Source organism: Mustela nigripes, chromosome 10 (genome assembly GCF_022355385.1).
Source record: "Mustela nigripes isolate SB6536 chromosome 10, MUSNIG.SB6536, whole genome shotgun sequence".
NCBI lineage: Eukaryota > Metazoa > Chordata > Mammalia > Carnivora > Mustelidae > Mustela > Mustela nigripes.
The window spans coordinates 19,621,058-19,647,445 of record NC_081566.1 but is presented as its reverse complement, the minus strand read 5'-3'; the positions used below and the strand labels follow the sequence as shown (position 1 = coordinate 19,647,445).

Here is a 26,388-nt window from a genome sequence, read left to right as displayed (position 1 = left end):
GCTCAGTCTTTGTACCTTCCTCTTCTGACAGCCTTTGTTCCCACGGGGGGGCACACTCAACCCCATAGCTTTAACTACCATGTCTAACTTAAGGATGCCCAGATTATGCCTCCCACTCTGACTTCTCCCTGAACTCTAGATTTAGCCAATCGTCTCAAAGTGAGTATGTCTACGATGAAAATTACTGACACGTGCTGCCCACCACACCTGCTCCTCCTCCCCAGCCTTTCCTATCTCATAAAACCTAAATTCTGCTCCGTCAGTGACTCACACCACAACCCTCGGAGCTGTCCATGCCGCCTCTTTTTCTCTCACATGCCCCATCCACTTCATCAGTACAACCTTCCGGCAATACCTTCAAGATCTCCGCAGAAGCTCTTCTTACAACAAGTTACTCCTACTTTTACTACTATTACTACTATTACTGTGGTGGGTGCCACCACCACTACCACTACCATCACCTCCTCCCCCACCTCCTCCTCCTCCAGCCTACACTACCAGCATCTCCTGCCCGGATCCTTGCAAGGGTCCTAACCAGGCTCCTTGCTGCCGCTCTTGTCCCCCATCCCGCTGCCAGAGTCTGTTTTCCACGTAGAGCCAGAGAAAGCCTTCTGAAATATTAATCAGGCCATAGCACTGCTCTCCTCGAAACCCTTCTAAATGCTGCTTATCTTCCTTAGGATAAAATTTAACATCCTGCCCAGGGCCTTCAAGTCCCCATGTGATCTGGAACCCCCACCACCTTCCGGATCGCATTCCCTAGCACTGGTCCCTTCATGCGCTCGGCTCCAGCCTCACTCATCCGTCTGCCTCCTGCTCCTGCCTCACAGCTTCGTCCACACTTTCCCTGCTCGGATATTCACCAGGCCCAGCCTGTACCCCATTCACGCCTCTGCTCCAGTGTCACCAGATCAGAGAGCCCCTTCCTGGCACCCTGCGTGAATTAACCTCTCCGTCAGGATCTAGTCCCTTTGCCCTCCTTCACTGCCTTTCTGTGTGGACGCACCGTCTCTCGGCTAAAATCCACACTTCACAAGGCCGAAGTCAGTTTTGTTGGTAGCTGTTTCCCTTAGTGCAGGGCCTGGCACATGACGGGTGCCCAAAACATTTTTACCGGATGAATAAATGACTGTCATTGGATGGTCAAAAAATAACTCTATGGTTTTACGCATTATGGGGGAAAATGGCAACAATAAAAAGAAATTTAAAAAAAGAGAAGCTCTACTAAATTACATTCTTTTAGGGTAATGAGTCTTGACTGAGAGCTTATAATACACACAAAAAGCATACGTACTTCCGGATCACCGTCTTAGACTCTGATGAACTTGGGCTTCCATCTTCTTCACAGTTTGGACTTGTCAGGTTTCCATACCTTTACAGATAAAAACAAACAAACAAATTACTCCTGAAAAGTGGAAACCGTTATCTCATGTTTGAAATGGAACTGAGTTGCTTTCCCACACCATTAAGTTAATATCCCATCATATCACTTTTTGATGCTATTTCATAAATATTTCTTTCCTTAATGACTCGTGAAACATGGGAACTGTCACCTCGTGTTTGAAATGGAAACCTTGCCCAGCTGCCGGCCTCCCCGTCCCCACAGCTGCTCTCCTGTTTGTAGACAAATCCTGTTCTTCAGTCCTTGTTTCAGCCACTGCTTGAGGGTCAAGAATTACTTCCATAACCCTTCTCCTCCTGGACTTACCCCCAAGGAGACCCCAAGGGGACACAGGAGGATGACTTTTTAGAAAGCAATAGGTGCTTAAATTTTTAAATGTGTCTCCTTCTCAAAGTTTACTGAATAATTAATCAGTTCCCAACTGCAGTTAGCTGTTCTTCCAGCTCTGCATGTAAGCAAGCCTACTGCATACAAATGCATCACACTTTGTTTGGTTCCAAGCATACACTTGAACTGCTCGAAGGGGTGTCTTTTTATTAACTTATAATGAATGTCCTGACCCTGACGATTTCTGCAGTTTCTCTTCCTCTCAGTGAAGAATCCAGAGATGCCTTGGCGTTTCACAAGCTGGTACTCTGTCCCTAAGTTTTGATCATAGAAATTCTGTAATTGGTGGGTTTACATTTTTTAAAGAGAACACTTTTGTCTTCTACTAATGGGATTAAAGGCCCCAGTACCCTTATGTTCCGTGTTCCTAGGATTTACAAATCCTTTTAGAGATAAAAGCCCACCATCTGGTTTGACTGAGTGCCAGCCCATCTGGTCTCCCTATCACCCTATGCCGGTGGGTTCCAGTCCGCACCCCAAGGCACCAGCCCCCTCCCATCCACCTGCTCCTCTGTTGAGCTCATCAGCCTTATGGACTTCTTGGCCTCTCCAGCCTATTTTCCACTGGCCTCCACCCTCCCCATTCCTCTTATTCTGCCTGCACCTGCTACTTAGAGGGCTTCCAGGGCCACCCTTCGCTGCTTCTGAGATAAGAACTTAGTCAGATTAAGATTTATTCAGCCCCATGTGAGCAAGGCAGGGATGGGAAATGAAACTTCTCCTAAACGAACAGATTTTCTGGCTCTCTCCTTGGCCACCATCACAGGGAACCAGTCTCCATCTCCTCTCACAACAGCATCTGTGGTTTATGTGAGTGCGGAAGATTAGGGCAGGCGCATTGAAGAGCGGGCCTTGGGGGAGCCGCTGCACCTTCCGCCCATCCGACAATGGGACGGCTGTTCTTGCTCTGCATTTCTCAGACTCTGGAGCTGAGCTGCTGGTTGGGATGACAGGAGCACCTATCCCAGGTCGCATCCAAGAATGGGATGCGACAGGTGCAGTCAGATGCTGTCGAGACGGACCAAGCAACTTATGCGGGTGAGCGATATTCGCTCTCATTAATTAATCCGGCACCATCTGCTCAGAGCGTGTGCTCGGAAGACCCCAGGGATGTTTCTCTCAGCCGCCAGAGTGGCGCACAGATCCCTAATCAGGACCAGAAAGGCTGGATGATGATGCTCTGAGACCAGCGAGGACCATCAAGAAGACAAGGCACGTGCGGCCGCGTGCATGGTCCCGTCTCTACCCAATCCACTGAGAAATCCTATTGGCTCTGCCTTTATAACATACCCTGAATCCAAACACTTCTCATCACTTCCACCCTGGCTCAAACCACCACCACCTTTAGTCTAGAGCAGGGAAACAGCCACTGCTGTTTCAGTGGGAAATCAGTCTCCCGGCTTCAGCTCAGCGCGATCCTGTGCGATGTGCATCCCATCACGTCACTGCTCAGCTCAGAACCCTCCCGTGGCTCCCGTTTTACACCGAAGAAAGGCAAAAGTCACACCTGCCTCACGGGGCCCTAAAGGACTTGCTCTGATACCTCTGATGGAGTCTACTGCACCTGCTCACCCTCCCTGAGCCTCACCCGCCCCCCTGCTGCTTCACCATACCGGGGCATCCTCCTGACTCAGAATCTCGGTGCTCCTCTTCCTGCCCACCCCCGGGGGGGCCAACAGCACCTCCCTCTGCTCCTGCGGCTCCTGCGGGGCTCTGCTCAAATGTCACTTTCTTGGTGAGGTCTCCCAGGCCACCCTCCATAGACCAACACTCAAGGGCACCTGGGTGGCTCAGTGGGTTAAAGCCTCTGCCTTCGGCTCAGGTCATGATCCCAGGATCCTGGGATCAAGCCCCGCATCGGGCTCTCTGCTCAGTGGAGAGCCTGCTTCCCCCTCTCTCTCTGCCTGCCTCTCTACCTACTTGTGATCTGTCTGTCAAATAAATAAATAAAATCTTTAAAAAAAAAAAAAAAAGACCAACACTCAAAGCGCTGCTTTATTTTCCTGTACTGCACATTCTCATATACGGTATAATTAAGTTACTGTGTTTACTGTGCGCTGGAACATAAACTCCATGAGAAGAGGATCCCTGTCCCCTTTGTTCCTACTCTTTAGTGCTTCCAATGATGCTGGGCACCCAGAAGGCATGCTGATGGCTACTTGTTGGGAGCAAATGAATGGTCTGGTGGGGTTCCCTAAGCAGACATGAAAACAGACTTCTCAACTGTTGTTGCAAGGGCACCATCTGGCTTTTTGCTTATACCGGTGTCTTAACCTGTCTGTGTCTTCATTCCTCAACTCTGGGATCATAAAAGAAAGCTTTAGGATAGCTGTGATCCAAAACTCTAAAACTGAAATGTAAACGAAATAAAGTTTTAAGATCTTAAAGCTGAGATCTTGAAAATATAAGCAGTATGAAAAGGCAAAAAAAAAAAATGTATATAGGGTTTTACAAAGGAGACCTTCAGAAGCAAGATAAAATTAAAGAGCCTGTAACCCTCTGGAATTTCATGGGGAGGGGATGGATATTTGCCCCTGCGTTTTTCTAATCATTAGAGAGAATTAACGCCTTACAGAAAAGAAACTAGACCAACACTGGAATCAAGAACTCTTTAATGTTCAAGCTAGGTCATTTGAGAGTTAGTTTTACTAGATTAAGAGCATTTCTTTGATGTTTCCCGGACCCTCTCATAGCTTCCCACCAAAAACCATAGTCAAATTCAATTCATTTACTCTAGGGGAGTAAATAAAAGGGGTGTGTGTGCGTGTTTAATTAATGGCAATAGAATAGCCACAGATGAACCTGTCAACAACGTCACCTCCAATTTCTGCAAAGTCTCCCCAGGATTTAAGATCAAAGCATCAATCTCTGAAAAAGGCTTGCCAATGAGCAACTGGTCGTCTTTAAATGGTAACTCATAAAACTTAAATTAAAATACAGATTGTCAGAATGACTTTTGACATGGTTTCCCCTATATCACGAGGCAAAAGAAAGATTTACAGATGCCTCTTAAAGTACAGTCTTCAGCAATTATTTACCGTGGCCTAAAAATTGCTGGAAAAAGAAAAACAAAACCACAATGTTTAACTGGTTGCTGTTATTTAAACAGGAAACAGTTATTTCCAGAGGGGACAGATATTATTGTTTGGAGTCTATCTGAGCAAATGAAATGTTTAATATGTGTTTGAAGGGAGGACAGGGGTATTTGCAGTTCAAAGAAATCCTAAGATAAAGTTGTCCTCGGGGACAGTCTCTCTGGTTGGGGGAGACATTTGAACTTTTGCTCCCTGACAGAAAAGGCTCAGTAACTCCAGACCAAGATGGCGGTAATCCTGAGGAACTTCTCAGGCTCCGCTTGAATCCAGTAACGACAGCAGATAATAATTACTGAGTGCAGACCAAGTGCCTGGTACTGCACTAAGCACTTTATAAGAATGGTTTCATTTAATTCTCACAAGAATCCTATGTGATATTATTATTCATATTTCACAAATAAGAAAGTGAGGCCCAGGGACTGAGGTAATTTGCCCTCAATTCTCAGCTAATACATGGAGCAGAGATTTGAACCGTGACAGTCAGACAGTCAGACAGCCCAGTCTCCTTGTGAGTCACTACCAGATCACATGAGCTTGAGTTATCTTAATTTTATGTGCCCCAATGCACTAGATTATAGCTTCTTTGAGGTCAGAAACTTTATTCTTTGCATTTATTTACCAATCTTTCATCCTTTTACTCATTCAGTCCCCATTAAGGCCTATGTTCAGGTACTATTCCCAGCACTGGGCATACAGCTGTGAACAAACCAAAGGCCCTGTTTTCAGGAAGTGGACACTGTAGTCGGTGGAGGTAGACAATAAAATAATAATCAATTAACACTTAATAAGTCAGAGAGTGAAAAGTGCAATGGAGAAACATAAAACAGGTAGGGGTGATCAGACACAATAAGGGGAGTCTAAAGTGGCTCCCACCCATGAGGTATTCAGACAAAGCCTGATGTGAACCTGACGATGAGGTAACATCCTCTAGAAGGTGGGCGAGTGGGCTCTACAGATCTCTAAAGCATCTTCTACGCAGAGCGAGGAGGCGTGGCAGAGGCCGTAGCACAGTGGCAGAACGATGTGCTTGAGAAGCATCAAGAACACTAGTGAGTAAGTAAAGGGAGAGAAGGAAATGAGGCGCGGAGGTGACAGGGACTGATCATGAGGCTTGACAGGCCATGGCGAGGACTTGGGTTTCATTCTCTTACCTTGCTCACTGTCCCATCCCCTGAGGCAGCAATGGAGCCTGCTCTTAGTGGACACTCAATATACATTTGCTAAATGAATGAATTAATACTATCTCCTGGGGAAAGAAAGGAAAGGCTGGGGAAAGAGGAGAAGGGAGGAAGCCACTTACTGGGGATGGATGAAAGAACAGAGAGGAAGAAGGACTGAAAAGCGGGACCTCACATGAAGCTGCTGACTCCTGGACCTGTGGGAGGCTCTGCTCCTCTAATAAACCCCAGCCCATGAACATTCAAGGCGGTTTTCTTTAACTGACCCATGGGAACACAGGTCAGGTATGAGGAAAATGTTCAGAAGCTGACCTTGACTCAGGAGAATGATATGGGTGAAAGAGCCGGCAGATGTCTGGAACACCAAGGAAGCTTTGATTACGACTATGGACTGTATCCCACAGATCAGTAAGAGGGATGTTTTTAATCACTCCAAATAATATCCTCCACCCAAGTCTGACCTCAGAACTGGGTCGCTGCCGCCAAGCCTACCTTGGAAAGGTCTTGTTACCTCCATGGAGCTTGTTATTCAAGGAGAAGACAAAGGTCAAAGACTCTTTGTTCTCTTGCAAGGGGGCCAGTGATGCTGAGCACAGAATGTGCTTTCCACTCATAAGATCTGGAACTCCAGTCACTTTTACCACAATTAGAAAAAGCTAGAAGATCCAGAAAGAGCTGCCATCCTCCACTCTAGGCCTTTGCTGTGAAGGGCCCTCCATCTTTGTTGTGCTTTCATTATCCACGTTACCATCATGGTAGTCCCTGACAGGTAAGGCAACATTAACAGCAAAGAGTGCCTAGTCTTCCTGTGGTACTTCACAGTTACAAAATCCTTCACAGTTATAAATTTTCCTTGAGAAGAAAATCTTCACGCCTAGCCCCAACCCACAACAGTCTGAAGAAGAGGCCAAAAGGACAAAGGTTTTATAATCCCTGCTCTTCCAGAACAAGAAACCCAAAAGGTTTCTCACACCATAACTTGCTTGCATCCAAATTTAAGATTATTCCTTAAGTGTGATGGATTTTACACCCTAGCTACAGGGTTTCTTCTATTTTCCACTCCAAGTCCTTGTCATCCATTTCTCTTCTTTGGCCCATTTTACGCCACCACAGCTTGGTGGCCCATCAGTATCTCTTCCTTCCAGTCAACAGCATATACATCTTGCTAGTATGTTCCAGTGGTTATGGTCACATGAAGGGCAACAGAAGAAAGAGGGATACATCTGGGGTGGTGAGCAGGAAATGCTCTGACAACCACACAGTCTGTTAGCGGGTCAAGATTTGTCTTAGGCTTAAAATGAATTAATAGTTTATTAACAAATCAGTACAAGCCTGAAGCTCAGTATTCCCCAACCACGAAAAGGTGTTACTGTAGATCCCATCAAGGACCTTATGAAATAGGCTACACGGAACCTCATACATAGGAGCGTAGGACTAAAAATGGTAGGATCGCCATTTTCAGGATTACTTGTCTCCCCTAAGCTTACAAAAACTCAATATCACATCAATTTATATGTTGTTCTCAAGGGCTAAGTTCTCTCCTTTACTCAAACACATACATGTGTAAAAAAAGGCAAATATCAAGTAAGAAAAATGGTAAGATAGATAAAAAAAGTAGTAAGAGAGGAAAGTGATAAATTAAGCTAAAACTAACTCAAAAACAGTCCTATGCCTTTTTAAGACCATTTAATTTATTTTAATGAATTTAATTTCAAGAACCATACTTCCCGGCTTCACCATGATATAACTCATAATGGCCACCTATATGTCATGTCCCATCGTCCATGCTAGAAAGCCTGTCCCTGGAGGGTCCTTGGATGAACCTATAGAAGGTTGGAAATCCCTAACCAGTAGGAAAATTTGATGATGTGCTTTTTTTCTGTATGGATGATCCACAGTTTCTAGCAAACTCCTAAAGAGGCTTGTGATCAATCCCTGCCTCCACCTCCTGGAAAATGGTTGAGACCACTTCTTTAGGGGCTGGAGGAGATTATGCTGAGTGAAATAAGACAAGCAGAGAGAGTCAGTTACCATACAGTTTCACTTATTTGTGGAACATAAGGAATAACATGGAGGACATTAGGAGAAGGAAGAGAAAAACGAAGGGAGGGGACTCGGAGGGGGAGATGAACCATCAGAGACTATGGACCCCAAGAAACAAACTGAGGGTTTTAGAAGGGAGGGGATGGGGGATGGATGAGCCTGGTGATGGGTATTAAGTAGGGCACTTATTGCATGGAGCACTGGGCGTTATACACAAGCAATGAATCATGGAACACTACATCAAAAACTAATGACATACTGCATAGTGACTAACATAACATATTCCAGGGGGCATTTTATTAAAGATTTTATTTATTTTGACAACCTTTCCTATGTAAGTGATGGAAGTTAGATATAAAAAACGTTCAGAAGAAGCCAAAGTATAGGAAAAATCACATTATGAGCTCAATAGTAACATTTAATACATGTGTTACTGTTGTAAGAGACCAGCAAGTGGAGCTGACTTATGGTTACTGCTGTAAGATGCTGTGGAGCCCTAGTCTAAGGAAATTAGATTCCAGTATCCACTCCCAAGAGCTCTCTGTTCATAACTCTCTGACCTTGCACCTGAAAGAGCAGAGGGAAGATATTAGAGACTCTGCCTCCCATTAAAAGAGAAGGAAGTGGGGTGCCTGGGTGGCTCAGTGGGTTAAAGCCTCTGCCTTAGGCTCAGGTCATGATCCCAGGTCCTGGAAGCAAGCCCTGCTCAGCGGGGAGCCTCCCCCCCCCCACACCGTCTGCCTCTCTGCCTACTTGTGATCTCTGTCAAATAAATAAATAAATAAATAAATAAATAAATAAAATCTTTTAAAAATAAGAGAGAGAAGGAAGTAATAGAGTCTCATGAGCACTGCATGAAAGCACAAATTTAGGACTACTAGGCAAGTGCATAGTTCTATTCCAGAACTAAGTTTAAAAATTATTTTAAAATGAGGTTTAGCATCTCAAAAAAAATCTCAAAATGCTCATGATAAGAAGGTATTGGAGAGCTGAATGTATCTGTGTTACAATCTTTTGAAAGGTGTTTTACTATGACCACCTCACAGTTCCCGGGGCAAAAAAGATTTTTCTTCAAAGCGTACATTTGCTCAAGAAAATGAGAAGAAAGCCATAGAGAGGTAGAAAAAATATTGTCCAAAGACATATATGATAAAGATTTATTATCCAAAATATACAAAAACTCCTAAAATTCAATAGTAGGAAACTGAACAACATGATTAAAGAATGGGCAGAAAAGAACTTTCAGTTTCCAGTCCAGGACGTAAGGAGCTTACAAGTAGCCACTCCATCCTAACAACAAGTGAAAAGCTGACTAAACTGAAAAATGAACAACTATTCTTAGATCCATCAGAAAAGTGAGGTCATGGGCAAACCACTGTTCTTCATAACTGAAGAGACAGACAAGCAGATACAAAGAATCACAACTTATCAGAGCAGACATTCCATGGAAACCAGCGCCAGAGTAGAAAAACCTGAAATGCAATTACAGGTTGCTGGTGGCTCAGTGCAGACACAACTAAGAAAGACAAACTATAGGAGGACCCAGTCACAGATGTACTGCCACACTTTTTTGAGTTTTACCTCCAGGAGACTGACCAGGTTCCCACAGTAAGTATCAGAGAAAAATCTCCTGGTACAAGGGCACCTGGGTGGCTCAGCCAGTTAGGTGTCTGGCTTCAGTTCAGGTGATGATCTTGGGATCCTGGGATCAAGCCCCATGTTAGGCTCCCTGCTCAGTGGGGGGTCTGCCTCTCTCTCCCTGTTTGCCCCCTCCCTCATGCTCACACTCTCTCTCTCTCAAATAAATAAATAAAATCTTTCTTTAAAAAGTCTTACATAAATAAACTAATAAAATCTTTAAAAATAAAGTCTCCTGGTACTTCTAGGAAGGGAAGGTGAAAAGGAACCATCTTGAAATACACCAAGTATTCTGTTCTTTTTAAGAACACCTGCTCTCAAGACAAACTATTTTACCAGACCCTAGTCTACTCAGGGAAAGGAAAAAGTCTGCTCTACACTTCTCTAGCCTTCCATGTGGGGGAAGGGAAATACCCATCTTGAAGCCCCCCCCCCCACCCACTATCCTTTCACTAAGAGAGGGAGGAGAGAAAAAAACAACTAAGCACTGATGAAGCTCAGTCCAGGGGCAGATATTCACCATTAGAGTGAAACCTAATCATAGGATTACAGAAAACTTCCCTTCCCCTACATTTCAAGTATCCTAGGAAAGACCAAAGTAAAATTTCCTTTTACTGGGTATATCATATCCACCTTTCATGAAAATATTACAATGCATATTAAAAGGCAAGAAAGCAAAACAAAACAAAATAACTAAACACACTGTGAAGAAACTGAACAAGCATCAGAACCAGAGTCAGAGCAGAAATATCAGATTAGGAATTTTTTAAAACTATGATTAGCTTCTTAGGGAACTGAAGGGAAGAAGTAGACAACATATAAGAATAGATAATGTAAGCAGAGAAATGGAAATAAAGAATAAGAAAAGAATGCTAGAAATCAAAAACATCTTAACAGAAATGAAGAATGTCTTTTAGGGACCCATTAGTAGATTCTGTAGAGAAAGAATCTCTACATTTGAGAATATGAAAATGGATACTTCTAAAACTGAGAAGCAAATAAACAAATACAAAACACAAAAACAAATTTTAAAAAATCCTCCTCCAAAAGAATAGAATATCAAGCATTATGGGACCATTACAAAAGGTTTAACATATGTAAAATGCGAATATCGGAAGGAAAGGAAACAGAAACAATATCTAAAGGACTAATGAAGAAGAAATAAATGATAATTTCCCCAAATTAATGTCAGACACAAACCCACAAATTCAAGAAGCTCAGATAACATCAAGAGAGATAAATGCCCAAAACACTACACCTAGGTGTATCATGTTCAAACTTCAGAAAATCAAAGACAAAGAAAAAATCTTGGAAAAATCACAGCAAACAAAACAAAACAAAAACACCTTACCTGTAAAGGAGCAAAAATCAGAATTATATCCAAGTTCTTCTCAGAAGCTATGCAAGCATGAAGAGAGTGAAGTGAAATACTTAAAATGTTGAGAAAAAAACCCACCAACCTGAAATTCTGTACTCTTTGAAACTATCCTTCAAAAGCAAAGGAGAAATACTTTCTCAAATGAACAAAAACAAAAATCAGGGGAATTTTTAGCCAGTAGACCTGCCTTGCAAGAAAGGTTTAAAAAAGAGAAGGATTATGATATAGGTCAGAAATTCATATCTACATGAAACTCACACAAGAATAAATAGAGAACCTGAATAAACCTGTATTTGTTAAAGAAATTGAATCAATAATCAATAACCTTCCAAAACAGAAATACCAGGTCCAGATGGATTCCTTGGTAAGTTCTACCAAACATTTAAAGAAGAAATTATATTGATTCTCTACAATGTCTTTCAGAAGATAGGATCAAAGGGACTACTTCCTAATTCATTCTATAAGGCAAGTATTAACCTAATACCAAAACCAGATAAAAACATTAGAAGAAAACTAGAGACCAACATCTCTGAAGAATATAGATGCAAAAAATATCAAAAGAAAAAAATTAAATCCAACAATATAAAAAAGAATTATATACCATAACCAAGTTAGATTTATTCTAAGTATACAAACCTGGTTCAACATTTGAAAATCATTTCATGTAATCTATAACATCAACAGTTAATGAAGAAAAATCACATGATCAAATCAATAGATACAGAAAAAGTAGATGACAAAAATCAAACACTCATGCATGGTAAAACTCTCAACAGACCAAGAATAGGGAAAATTTTCCTCAACTTGAAAAATAATATCTACAAAAAAATCTACAGGTAACATCATACTTAACAATGAGAAACTCAAAGCTTTCCGACTCACATCAGGAACAAGGCAAATGTCCCCTCTCACCACTGCATTTAAACATTGTTCTGGAAATCCTAGCTAATACAAAAAGCAAAAACAAAAAAGAAGAAAAGGAAATAAAAGGTACACAGATTGGGAAGAAGGAAATAAAACTATCTTTGTTTGCAGATAACATAATTATCTATGGAAAATCTGAAAAAAAAAATTGACCAAAAACTCTGGGAATTAATAAGTAATTACAGTAAGATTACAGAATACAAGGTTAACATACAAAAGTTAATTGCTTTCATATATACTAGCAATGAACAAGTGGAATTTGAAATTAAAAACACATAAACCCTTCACAATAGCACCTTCCCGAAAATAAAATATTATGTATAGATCTAAAAAAATGTAAAAGATTTATATGAGCTAAACTACAAAACCCTTATAAAATATATCAAAGAAGAACTAAAAGAGAAATGTTTCATGTTCATGGATAGGAAGCCTCAACACTGTCTAAATGTCAGTTCTTCCCAGGAAGATGTTGCTGCGGCTGAGGTCGAAGAGGTTGCTGCCTGTGTTCTCCTCAAGGATTTTGATGGATTCCTTTCGCACATTGAGGTCCTTCATCCATTTTGAGTCTATTTTCGTGTGTGGTGTAAGGAAATGGTCCAATTTCATTTTTCTGCATGTGGCTGTCCAATTTTCCCAGCACCATTTATTGGTTCTTCCCAACTTGATCTATAAACTCAATGCACTCTCAACCAAAATCCTAGCAAGTTATTCTGTGGATATTGATAAATGGATTTTAAAGTTTATTTGGAGAGGCAAAAGACCCAGAATAACCAACTCAATTTTGAAAGAGAACAAAGTCATAAGATTGATGCTACCTGACTTCAAGACTTACTGTATAAAGCTATAATAATCAAAACTATACGGTATTGGTGAAAGCAGACAAAGAGATCAATAGAGCAGATTATATGAATGGATTTTCAAATGTCGAACCAGTTTGGTATACTTGGAATAAATCCAATAGAGCAGATCTATCTACCAAAAATAGATTCACATGAATACGGTTAACTGATCTTCAACAAAGAAGCAAAAGCAATACAATGGAGCAAAGATAGTCTCTTCAACAAATGATGAGTGATAGAACAACTGCATATTCACACTAAAAAAAAAATGAATCTAGACACGACCTTACACCTTTCACATCAATCAACTCAAAATGGGTCACAGACCTAAATGTAAAACATGACACTACAAAACTTCTAGATGATAACATAGGAGAAAACTTAGATGATCTTGGGTATAACAATGTCCTTTTCTTTCTTTTTTTTTTTTTTTAAGATTTAATTGTTTTATTTTATTTTATTTTATTTTATTTTTTCAGTGTTCCAAGATTCATTGTTTATGCACCACACCCAGTGCTCCATGCAATATGTGCCCTTCTTAGTACCCACCACCAGGCTCACCCAACCCCCCACCCCTCTCCCTTCCAAAACCCCAGTTTGTTTCTCAGAGTCCACAGTCTCTTATGGTTCATCTCCCCCTCCGATTTCCCTCAATTCACTTATCCTTTCCTTCTCCTAATGTCCTCCATGTTTATTTGTAAGTAATCTCTGTACCCAATGTGGGGCTCAAACCCACAATCCCTAATCAAGAGTTGTATGCTCCACTGACTGAGCCAGCCAGGTGCCTCAACAATGTCCTTTTAAATACAACAGCAAGGCACAAATCATGAAAGAAAATAATGATAAGCTGGACATAATTAAAATTTTAAAAACTACTGCACTGCAAAAGATAATGTTAAGAAATGAGAAGACAAGTCAAAGACTTGGAGAAAACATTTGCAAAACTCACACCTGATAAAGGACTGTTATCCAAAATATAAAAAGAACTCTTAAAACTCAACAATATGAAAACAACACAATTTTTAAAAATGGGCAGAAGACCTAAACAGATACACTGCCAAAGAAGATAGACAGATGAGAAATGAGCACATGAGAAGATTTTTAGCATCATATGTCATTATGGAACTGCAAATCTAAAATACAGTGAGATACCATTACACACCTATCAGAATGGCCTAAATCCAAAACATTGACAATACCAAATGCTTACAACGATGTGGAGCAACAGGAACTCTTGTTGAATGCTAGTGGGAATGCACCTCTCTGTCTCTGAAAGACAGTTCAGCAGTCTCTTACAAAACTAAACATACTCTTCCCCCATGATCCAGCATTTTTGCTCCTTGATAAATTTATCCTAAGAAGTTGAAAACTTTGATACATACAAAAACCTATAAATGGATGTTTACAACACTATCGTTTTATTTTATTATTTAAAGCCAAAATGTAAAAACAACAAAGATACCCTTTAGTGGATGAATAAGTAAACCGTGGCATATTCAGACAATGGAATATTATCTGGCACTAAAAATTAAAGAGCTACTAAGTCATGAAAAGACACAGAGGAGCCTTAATTGCATGTTACTAAGTGAAAGAACCCAATCTGGAAGGGCTACATATTGCATGATCCCAACAATGTGACATTCTGGAAAAGGCAAAACTATGGGTACAGTAAAAAAAAAAATCAGTGATTTCCAGGGATTGGGTGGGAAGAGGGAAAGATAAATAGACAGAGCACAGAGGCTATTTAGGGCAGTGGAACTATTCTGTATAATGCTGTAACAATGGATGCACATCATTATACATTTTTCCAAACCCATAGAATGTATACCACCAAGTGTGAACCCTGATTTAACTATGGACTTTGGGTGATAATGACATGTCTGTCATTGTAATTGTAACAAATGTACCACTCTATGTGGGATGTTGATAGTGAGCAGGAGGTATGTGGGAACTCTCGGTACTTTCCACAATTCTGCTACAAACCTTAAATTCTATTTTTAAAAAAGTCTCTCTTTTTAAAGTACATATTGAACCCTCCTCACTGCCTTGACAGTAATGGTACGAGTCTTTAGATTTACTTGTCTGTCCCACCAAATGGAGGCAGATGCTGGGTATGTTCATGGTTGTACCTTTCAATGCGAGGGCTCATAATAGGCATAAATAATACATAAACCATTATTTAGCCGTCTTGGACAGATAGTTCCTAAGAACCAATGGCCGATACCATTCCTAAGGATACAGCTGTGAACAGCAGAGGCATGGAGACAGCAAGAAATAAGCAAGATAAATAAAAAAGGGAATTTCCAAAAGTAGAAAGTTCCATGAAGAAAGAAAAACTGATGGCAATTTCTTAAACACTCCAACCACTATACTAAGAACTTTGTACCATCAAGCTTAAACCTCATAATAACTCTATAAGTATTAGGGTTATTTTTCATTCTAACACTATAGGCACGGAAACTGAAGCTAGTAAGATAAAGTAACTTGCCCAATGTTGAGCAGCAAGTAAGAAGTGCAAAACTGTAATCAAATTCATTTTCTTACTTCTGAGTTCATGCTCACTCTATTCATTACATGAATCCCCTAAAAGAAAGACAGAAAGACCGCTTTTTCCATAAATATTCTAAAACTCTGAAAGGAAACAAAAGCATATTTGGCACTTATGACAAAGTCTATGGAATTAATGAAATGTTTTCAAGCTTTACATTAAGTTTCTAATTCCACTTAGTTAACACAGTGTTATATTAGTCTCAGGTGTACAATGTTGTGAATCAACACTTCTGTACAACAGCCTGTGCTCTTCACAAGTGCACGCCTTAACCCCTACCACCTATTTCACCCATCCCCCCACCCCATCCCTTCTGGTGACCATCAGTTTGCCTCTCCAGTTAAGTCTATATTTTGATTCGTGTCTGTCTCTCACTTTTTCCCTGTTTGTTTCTTAAATTTCACACATGAGTGAAATCGAATGGTATTTGTCTTTCTCTGACTTATTTTGCCAAGCTTTACATTTGATCGACTCCTCGCTTCACTCAGCAAGGTCAGCTCCATTCTTGCTGGTTATTGGAACAGCATCTTTTACGTCGCTACTACTCCAGGTGTTACTACACCAGATGTCAGAGCATGGCTTTAAGATTACTATCGCCATAGTGATAATATATTTGCATAAATCCTCCCAAGCTTTCTCATTTACTATACCCCTGTCCGCCAAAAAGAATCCTCGTTGGGAAGCAGCAGAGTCAGGTCAGTGGTTCTGACCTGAGCACATCAAATAAACAGAGACACTCTAGACACACAGACCCAAGAGTGACCTTGATGGTCCGTGGCCTTTTCAACCCCCTACATCTCTGGCCAACATCCAGTTTTGTTTGGGTAATATCCAGCCCCCAAATCATCTCTTAATTGTCTCTGTCCCAGAATCTAGCTCTTACACCCCAAGGATTGTACAAAGTCTGATTATATGCATTCATTTGTATAGGAATTTAATGTTACTTTCCCCCCACTAGCCATTAAATATGAAGAGTACAGGAGTTATGACCAGTTTGTCCACCATTATATACAAGGCACTTCCTACAGTACATATTAAACATCTCGTAACTATCATTTGAAAAGACGAACACACAGGAATATTGATGTGCATGTGAAGAGAGTAATGTAGTTTCCAAGGAAAGTCAACTGAGTAGAATTGAGGGGGATCCCCAAATCACCCTTTCTTTTAAAATGGCATTAACAGATCATGGGAAGTAATATGGTATGCTTGGAAAAAGATTCCAACTCAGAAAGAGGTAGGTTTTAATTCCAGCTCTGCTAGTTGCTGATTCAATGTTTCTGAGCCTCAGTTTTCTTATCTGTAAACAGAGAGGTAACGCGATGATAGATAAACTGAGACGAAGTCTGCGTAAATGCATGGCAAGAAAACATGAAAAGAAGAGATAAGTTGAAAGACCTCCGGAAGTAATGTGGTCTCTGTGACCTAAGCAAGCAAATTCAAGTCAGACTGATCTTGAAGTATCGTGTTTATGGATGCCTTTAACCTTTATCCTCTCCAAAAGGCCTCCACTGGGAGAGTTCACTGGAAATGAAGGGGTAGTTCACACGTGCTCAGTTCTTTCCAAACTGCAAATTGGGTGCCAACAGTGGCTAAGCAAAAGTTTCTGGAGACACATTCACCCCTATTCTGCTTGTCCCTGGCATTCTGATTACTTCTGATAGGAGAGATACAGATCAGAGAATGATCAGGAAGTGGCCCCAAAGTAGCTAATAGGACAGGTGTCTAAAGAAAAGTCTAGGTATGGGTATAAACATTTCATGGTCTTCCGTGAGGATCACCAGTTGAGGTAGATTTCTCCCTACATTTGAGCTTGGGTATTTTCAATGGGACCTAACTCCCTTACCTATTTTTTAATGGTATTGTGGGAAAAATGTATGTTTAAGTGGCATGTATGTTTTAAGTTAGGGAAAATAAAATCTCAAAGCATTAACACAAATAGCTGAGCCACAATTTGAAACTTTCTCTTAGGTTAAAAGGAAGCCAATGAGCCCTAGAATTAACTGAGCCATGGTGACAAGCACAGAAAACAGGATTTCTGGCAAACTGCTAATAAGCCCAAGCAAGAGAAAAAGCAAACACATGGAATTACTATATATGAATTCAAACCACTGTCTATTGGTCAATCACAAAGACTCATATTAGCAGAATGAAAAAAACTATAAAAAAAAAATTTTTTTTTAACCACATAAAGTTCCATATGAGAAAAGCCACAGGATTGGAAATCTTAAGGAAAATCAAAGCTTGACTTCAAATAAGCTTTCTCCAACAACAAAAAACAAGAAACAAATAAGCTTTCCCCTGAGGATAAATAAAGACTGTGGTATCTGCCTTCCATCCATTCTTGACTGGTTAGGATTAGCACATCCTATAATAACTTCTCAGTACTGATTCCACAAAAGATAAGCAATTTACTATTAAGAAACCAAGAGAAATCATAAAAAGGTTACATCAGAGACTCACAAACAACCCGACCACGATTTACTAACAAGAAAAGAGTATCTTCAGAGAAGGTGAGTCTGCGCAATTTAATTGTTTACCTCCCAATTACAGACATTAGAACTCCCAGCAACCAATGTAAGGACCCCGTGTTCCACAGTATCTGCATTTTGGTTAAAATTAAACAAAGATAAACATCTGGTCACACGATCTAAGGGAGTAGGAAATGGGGAGAAAGAAATATTCACGTCGAAGTTTGTATACACATAGACAAATCAGATTTTCACAGAAGCAGCACAATGAATGAGATTTACTTCTCTGAACTTAGACAGAACATGTTGGAGTTTGATTTTTACACCATCTTAAGTGGTTGCCTGCTTGTTTTAGGAGTATAAGCCTTATTTTGCAGTAAAATATTAAGTTCTCGGGGGTAGATCCAGTTTTTTACAGAGCATATGGAATTTGAAGGGTACTCTCTAAGAAAAAGAATATGAAATTGTGAATACAAATTATGTAAGGCAGTATTGCAAGTGAGTGAGTGACCCTGAAGGTTAAGTACCAATGGCTTCACAGTAAATTAACAAGGGTGAGAACCAACCAAGTCTTGTATTTCTGTTTCATACAAATGCTGTCTTGCAGAGTACTGGGTATTTTACAGGTATTGAGCGCTCACTGATTCCACTCATTTCAGAAGCAAGCAAAGGATAGGACTAGGAGATGAAATTTAAGGCCAACCATGGCCTAGCCAAGCAGGTCAAGATAAATCTTAACTCTTTTGTTCAGTTATACCTTAAATGATAATTTGAAGTAAACTGAATTTGAATTCTGAATTCAAGTTCTGAATTCTGAATTATAAATCTGAATTCATGCTGATTGTGTTACTTAGTTAACTGTTAAAAATCCAAAATTGGGTATCTCCTATAATAGAACAAAGAGGAGATTTTAAAAATCATCAAATAAAAGCTGGATGTACGTGAGTCACAGACTAAACACGCTAGTTCCTGGGTGTATGTCCACTATTTATGATGAACAGCTGGAATTCATGTGCATTCTTTTACTGACTACAGACATCTGTGGCCTATTATCAGTGGAGTTGCCCCGTAAGTAGAAGAGGTTGCCTATTCCAAAGGAAACTTGTAGGAGTTTTTGAAGTGCTGACCTATTTCCCCATACTGTTGGCCAACTGTATACTCCATATACTTCATTCTTTATATACACATGAAATAGCCAGAAGAAAATTCACATAATTCTCCAAGTTCTATTTATAGGTGTGAGATACTATACAAGCAAACAAACCATGAAAGATATGACTCACTAATCCTGCAGATTCATAAACCAGGCTTAACGTTGTAAGTGCTGCCATGCAAAAACACTACAGAACTTTCTGTGCTGAAGTCCAGAGTTATCATATCCAGATCAATGCATGACAAAGGACAGAGAGACATTTTGCCAATGTTCTGGAATATGAACATATGAATAACCATCGGTCCAAATGATGTCACTCTGTCTTGCACCGATGAGGAAAATATCTTGAGAAAAACTCAGTTATCAATAACCTTAATCACACTGGAATAGAACTTTATTATCACAGGCCTTACTTAAGACTGATAGATATGATCGCCCAAAAAATTGCTTTAAATGTCTCCATGAAAAATATTAATAAACAACTTTTATTTTTTTAATATTTATTTATTTGAGAGAGAGAGAGAGAGAGCACATGTGAGTGAGTGTGGGATGGAGGGGCAGAGGGAGAGAGAAACTTAAGCAGGCTCTGAGAACCAAGAGTCCAACACCCAACCAACCGAGCCACCCAGGTGACCCATTAATAAAGAACTTTTAAAACCAGGGACAGGGGTGTCTAGGTAGCTCATCCAGTTAAGTACGTGTCTTCAGCTCAGGTACTGATCCTGGGATCCTGGGATCTAGCTACACATTCAGCTCCCTGCTCAGCAGGGAACCTGCTTGCTTCTCCCTCTCCTCACCTCCCTGCTCCCCACCCCCACTGCTCATGCCCTCTCTCTCTCTTAAATAAATAAATGAATAAATAAATAAAACAAAAGGACAAATTAGGAAAAATATGTCTAACATACGACCGGCAAAAAACTAATTTCATAATATTAAAGAATTACACTTAGATGATCAATAATTAGATGATAATAGTTCAAAACAAAAATAAGAAAAGAATATGAACAGACATAAACAGAAAACGCAAATGCCCAGTAAATGTTTTAAAGATGCTAAACCTCAGTCACAAATGTAAGAAACATAAACTTAAAAGCAATGAGCTATTTTTCAATGGACAGATCATAATAGAGATGGTTTCAATGACAGCGGTGAAAACATCCACAGTTCACAAGGGTGTGGGGAAAGCGAAGGAACAGGCAACTCTCATTCTCTGTGACAGGGGCGTGGTTGATACAGCCTTCTGGAGGGGGACTTAGCAATACCTCTCACACTTCAAAATGTTTATATATTTTGCCCCATGGATCACTCTTCTATGAAACTATCCTACAGAATTCTCAAAGATATATATTCAAAAACACTCTTTGCAGTGCTCAAAAAATTTAAAAACCAACTAAAAAACTAGAGAGACCTTAACTGCCCACCCACAGAATAATCTATTCCATAAATACTATAAAGGCACTAAAAAGAATATGGTAAATCCATCTATATGTGATTCTGAAATAACGGTATCTTACATTTCTTGAGCTTTCAATATGCTAGCCACTATTCTAAGCTTTTCACATACGTTTATTCTCTTAATAAACAAAAAATCTCTAAGACGGGACACCTGGGTGGCTCAGTGATTTGAGTGTTGGACTCGAGGTCTTGGCTCAGGTCATGATCTCAGGGTCATGAGATCGAGCCCTACATTGGTCTCTGGGCTCAGAGGGGGAGTTTCTTTGAGATTCTCCCTCTTCCTCTGCCCCTCCCTAGATTTGTGCTCTCTCCTGAATAAAATAAATAAATCTTTAAAAAAAAAATCTCCAAGATAGATAAATTTTTTTTAAAAAGTTGCAGAACAGACTGTGTACTATGATTCTATCTGTATCATATAAAAATATATTTTTGACAAATATCAAATATGAAAAAATATTATATATATTTATGTATGTGTATGTGTATGTGTGTATATATATATGTATATATGCCCAGAAAAATTGGGGAAGAATACAAAAGGAATGGTAGACAGTGATTACCTAAGAGGAATGGGACTTGGGGGAAAAGAAAATGTTTACTTTCATAATTTTCTGAATTGTTTGAACTTTTCACTATATATGGAATACTTCCATTTTTTAAAAGATTTTATTTACCTGAGAGAGAGTGACAGAGATAGCAAGAGAAAGAATGAACAGAGGGAGAGAGACAGAGGAAGAGGGAGATGCAGGCTCCCCACTGAGCAGGGAGCCTGATGTGGGGCTTGATCCCAGGACTGAGCTAAAGGCAGACGCTTACTGACTGAGTTACCCAAGAGTCTCTATTACTTCTATTCTTAAAATGTTAATATGTGTTATCTGCCTAACTAGATTATGGTCTATTTAATTTTTTTTTCTACTTCTAAATTAAAAAAAAAAAAACCTAATAAAAGATATTTGGGACAATGTAGCAATATGATAAAAACATGAATATTTCCTTTATATATCCTTCTATGAGCACATGAGCATATAGTACCTTCAAAATATTTAAAAAACCTACCTAAAAGTCAGCATTCAACTACTCCAACAAAAACGTCCTATCTCACTTTCTTTCTTAGGCAGGAACCCCAGAATGTGAGGATTTAGATGAAAGCTCTCATGTGTCTAGAACAACTGACGGATGGCTTTCTTCCTCCCAATATCAAGTCAATTTAATAATAATTTATTAAAAGGTTAAGCTTAATTATAAATAAAGCCAAAATGAGGGGGGAAATAGAATTATCAATGTGTGAATTACAATACACCCTGCTCTGCCACATGTAACATGGGACTTGACAACATAAACCCAGGATAGTATCTCTGTGCCTGTCCGCAGAGCAGTCGATGCACAGTGACTGTTCACAGTATCACCACCATCATTATTGAAGCTCCCATCCACTAGCTTCTTCCTACGGGTCTAATGCTGAACTCCACACTTCACATACATTAGCATTTTTTTAAAAAAGATTTTATTTATTTATTTGACAGACAAGTAGGCAGAGAGAGAAAGGAGGAGGCAGGCTCCCCACTGAGCAGAGAGCCCGATGAGGGGCTTGATCCCAGAACCCTGGGATCATGACCTGAGCTGAAGGCAGAGGCTTCAACCCACTGAGCCACCCAGGTGACCCTATATTAGCATATTTAAGAGTCTCATGCTCTACCGACTGAGCTAGCCGGGCAGCTTATATTAGCATATTTAATTCTCCAAACAACCCAGTAAGATTCTTGGTGACTGATTATTTACTAGAATAACATAAAATTATGAACATATGGAGAAAATAGAAACTGAAATCCGCAGGCAACTGAACCTAGATTTATAGCATATACTCCTAAATATTTTATAGATTTTTTTTATAAGGTATTTCTAACAGAAACAGACCATAAAATGGCTCCTGAATAGCCTCCGTGCCACTTGTTCCAGAAGTTGTTCCTTCCAGGTACTCCTTCCTCACGCATCCCACTCCGCATCCCAAGTGCAGGGGATTCTGAAACGTACGCCCTCCCTCCGCAGAAAGCCCCCCCCCCCCAACTGTTTCTCTCCTCTCGCAAACTCCGCTGGAGTCTTACCTGTCCAGCAGCAGCTCGAGCACCTCTTTAGTGGAGGCAAAGCCTCTGTACGTTGACAGAAAGATGCTGATGTAGGTAAAGTCATTGTCCCCAAAAGCCGTCAACAGGTTCTCCACCAGCTTCTCCAAGGTTCCAGCTTTGATGGTCCTGATCTTACAGGTTTCGTACTGACTGACGGTATGTCCTGGAGGCAGCTGGTCCCCTTCAACCTGTACAATAAATTCATGATGAGGATCAGGCGAAAGAGCTCCCCAAAGTAAAACCCAAAACGCTGAGACTGCTGAAACAGCCTGTCACGTTTTCCTTGCTCTTATTTCATTTCCCGACAAGTCATGGAAGGCAGTTCTCCCACCTGGGAGGGTACTAGTGAGGTGGTGGGGGATGGGGGGGGGGCGCTACTTTACTTCACGGTGGTTACACTTGCTTCTCCTTGATGCCCTATCAAGAACCTGACTGCTGGGCTAAACTGGCCAAGGATGCTTCCCGTGAGCCCAGAATCAAGCTCAGCAGAAGTTAATCGATCATTTCCTTTGTGTTTTTCCATGGTGAGTTGTCAAGCTTGTTCTTACAGACATCTCCTACAGTGGTGTGCTGGGGCTGACACACACTGGCTTTGAAGAGGCGACTGAGATTTTCAGGACTTGCATGAGCCCCACTGACATCGTGTTACTGGGCTGAAAGACCAGCCATGGCCAGAGTGTGTCCTCCATGGAAATCTCTGGAAATCTGACCACGGTCTGATACTCTTCAGCCCACAAGAAGCAACAGCCTTCCTGATTCAATGTCATCAGCAGTCAGTGGAATTGACCAGGAAGTGGCTAGACCAGGGAGCCCTGTGCTCATCCCTGGGGAGTAGTGGAAAGGGTGCATGGGTGTATGATCCCTGCCTCCTGGAGACTTGTGCCCAACAACAAAGGACATGGGCTCCTGAGAAGTAGCTGTCACACAAGAATGACGCCGCAGATAATACTGGCAGGTATGACCGCCCCTTGGGAAACATAAAACATAACAAGTGATTATGGATAAGATATGCAGAGCTCAAAATTGAGTCTGAGGGGAGAGAATTAAATGGAAGAAAAATAAGAATGTGCCTTACCTCCTGCCATAAATCTCTGCCTCACAAATTCTATAGAGATGCAATTTTCAGCTTAACGTGTCCTTCACAGGCACGAAGATGACCTACCAAGAGGATCTTTTTCTAAAATAAATCATCAGTGAGTGCCGATGCGGCAAACAATCGCTAGGCCGTTTTCCTCAATGGTGAGTTTAAATCGTGGCATGTTAGATTTTTCTAAACTGAAATAGCCAGCCATGTGAACATCGAGGAAGAGAAGCAAAGAACAGGGAACTGGATCTCTGAATGGTAAGCCTGCGCTCACGAGGCTGCACGTTTTCTTTTTCTTCGACTGGCCTGTCCCATGTTCATCCAGCGGAAGGAAATTAGCTGACAAGACTGCGTCCAGTAGGACCAAAGCGGTAGTTATTACTTTCAGAGAAGAGGAAGGGTAGCTCAACGTCATGATGTCTAAATGCTAGTGGGAACGAATAGTAAGACCCCACCTTCCAAGGTGGGTGATTTTCTTTATTGACTTCTCGAAGGATACTTTTGCTTTACGAAGGAACAGGATCTGGTCGGGCAAAATACCGAACCTGTCTGTAAGCCTCTTTGGCCTGCTGACTCAGATCATGGCTTAGTAACCATCCTTTATCACTCTACATGTAGTTTCAAAACAGGCCTAATAGTATCCGTCTGTCATCCTAGGGGTGACAGTCCACTTGAAGCAGAAACAGCAAGTGGAAAGGATATAATTACTTTTTTTACTGGTTAGTACAGTGTTGCCCAACATGGGTGCTGCAAACACAAGTTCTAAAACAAAAGGTCCCGTGGTCAAGTTTGGGAACTCCAGAGTAAAGTCAAGCGTATTTCTTTACTGCAGAATTTGTCTTTAACATGCTAACGTGTTATGAAACTCCAAGAGAAGGATATGATACACGATCCCTTCAAATGGGCTTCCCTGTATTGTCTTAGCATCTTGCAGACCATCAGAAAGAACCTACTTTGAAAAACGTTAACTAAGTAAATCACTGTGATGCATTTAAACTATATTTCACTTCTGCTACCTTTCACTTAAAAAAAAAAAAGCATGATAAAATACAAGGTCTAATTTTGATCTTCCAATATCCTTATCCACTTGACCTCTTCCTTAATACCAAAATGCACGGATGTTTTCTATGTTTCCAAAATGCACGGACGTTTTCTATGTTTTCCTTTATCACTTCAGACAATCTGGTTCCAGAAAAATGATCAGCCTAATGATATTAAAAAGTAGTTAAAAAACGTGCTTCGATGTCAAATGTTAACAACAACCATGAAAAGAACGGCTTCTCATTCTCCAGGGATATTCAAGCTCTAATTCTAAATCAAACTTCCTTACCTTGAGACACTGTTTCCTTACCAAACAATCTTGTAATTTGAGGATTCTTATTTTACTCACCACGCAAATTCTGCTTTAAATCTGTTCTTCTTGAAAGTAAAAACGACTTAAAAGAACTAATTTTTCCCTGAGCACTGCTGTGGCCAAAAATTCAAACACTGAGAAAAATACTTGTCAAGGGACCTGATGAAGGGGGTCCCCTTTCCTGCCAGAAAGCAGATTTGGCAGGAAGCCAAGGCTCTCCCTTGGGAATGGAGTCCTGCTATTCATTAACCCAGTCGCTTCCTTTAGTCCTCCTTTTCCTCTGGAGGAAAAAAAATCTCCATATGCGCGCCTGCCCCCCCCCACCTCCCCCCGCCCACATACCTCCTGGTGATGGTTTTTGTTCCTCAGTGTTTGCATCTGTGCATTAGGAAGAACCATGTTGGAGCTAACAGAACAGCTCATAAAATACTTTGACTATTTGGATGTTAAAAATTATTCTCTAGGTACAGGAACTGGTCTGGTGCCTACAATCATTCTCACAAGAATTCACAATGTGTGTTAAGGTATCAGAGCCCTCGCTTCGTGTCCCGTTCTGCCCATTCGCTAAACACCCTAATATCAACTTGCCAGAGCAGGGGGGACGGTTCTTGGAGACGAGTTCAAATTTACCAACCCTCACATAGTACATTCTTGTGAAACAAAAATTTTGAAATTATCCACTTATTCTTGGAATTACATGGAAATAAAATTATACAAAAGTGAAACAGAAAACCCAAATCTGCTGTACAGTTCACGCTGGAGAAGCTAGAATTTTTGTTTAATTTTTGTAGCAAAATATTCTCTAGCTTCAGAAACCTTTTAAGAGACTTTAGGATCTGTTTTTGTGTGTAGTATCTCAATACCTTTGAATTCTAGTTTAAAAGGAAAGTGGGGGAGGCAGGAGGAGAGCCTTGGCAGACAAGTGTTTAATATCCCAGACTCGGAGAGGAATACATGGAGGGCTGAGCCTGCCCTCTGGGTTAGCACGCTAACAGGAAACAGCTCAATCTGGATTTAATCAGAGACCATCGTTTTACTGACAAGATCATGATACTGAGGCCACAAAAATGTTTCAGGATTTTTTTTTTTATGGGTGGGGGGTAGGGCGGCAATCTCTCTGCCATTAGAATCTACTTCCTGAGAGAACATGTCTGACTCCTATGGGGTAAATATCTAAAACTCTGCTCGACTGTCCTAGCTGAGGAATTTCCATAATTATCCATTTTGGCACAAGGAGAACGGGAGAAAAACAATGTGAGAGATGAAATGTGCCATATTTCAATCCTGTTTCCAGTCGTGGAGAAAGACACTCTTTC

General features: G+C 40.7%; 1 protein-coding gene across 3 annotated transcripts in view; it reads right to left on the bottom strand.

Annotated features, from left to right (window-relative positions):
* RGL1 (ral guanine nucleotide dissociation stimulator like 1) overlaps window positions 1-26,388 on the bottom strand; it is a 249,511-nt gene that overhangs the window by 59,408 nt on the left and 163,715 nt on the right. For all 3 annotated transcript variants that reach the window (XM_059412756.1, XM_059412758.1, XM_059412757.1), the window contains 2 exons: window positions 22,614-22,822; window positions 1,295-1,372 (listed from right to left, as the gene is read on the bottom strand). In XM_059412756.1, coding sequence (XP_059268739.1) covers window positions 1,295-1,372; window positions 22,614-22,822 — 287 coding nt within the window. The remainder of the gene's footprint in view (window positions 1-1,294; window positions 1,373-22,613; window positions 22,823-26,388) is intronic.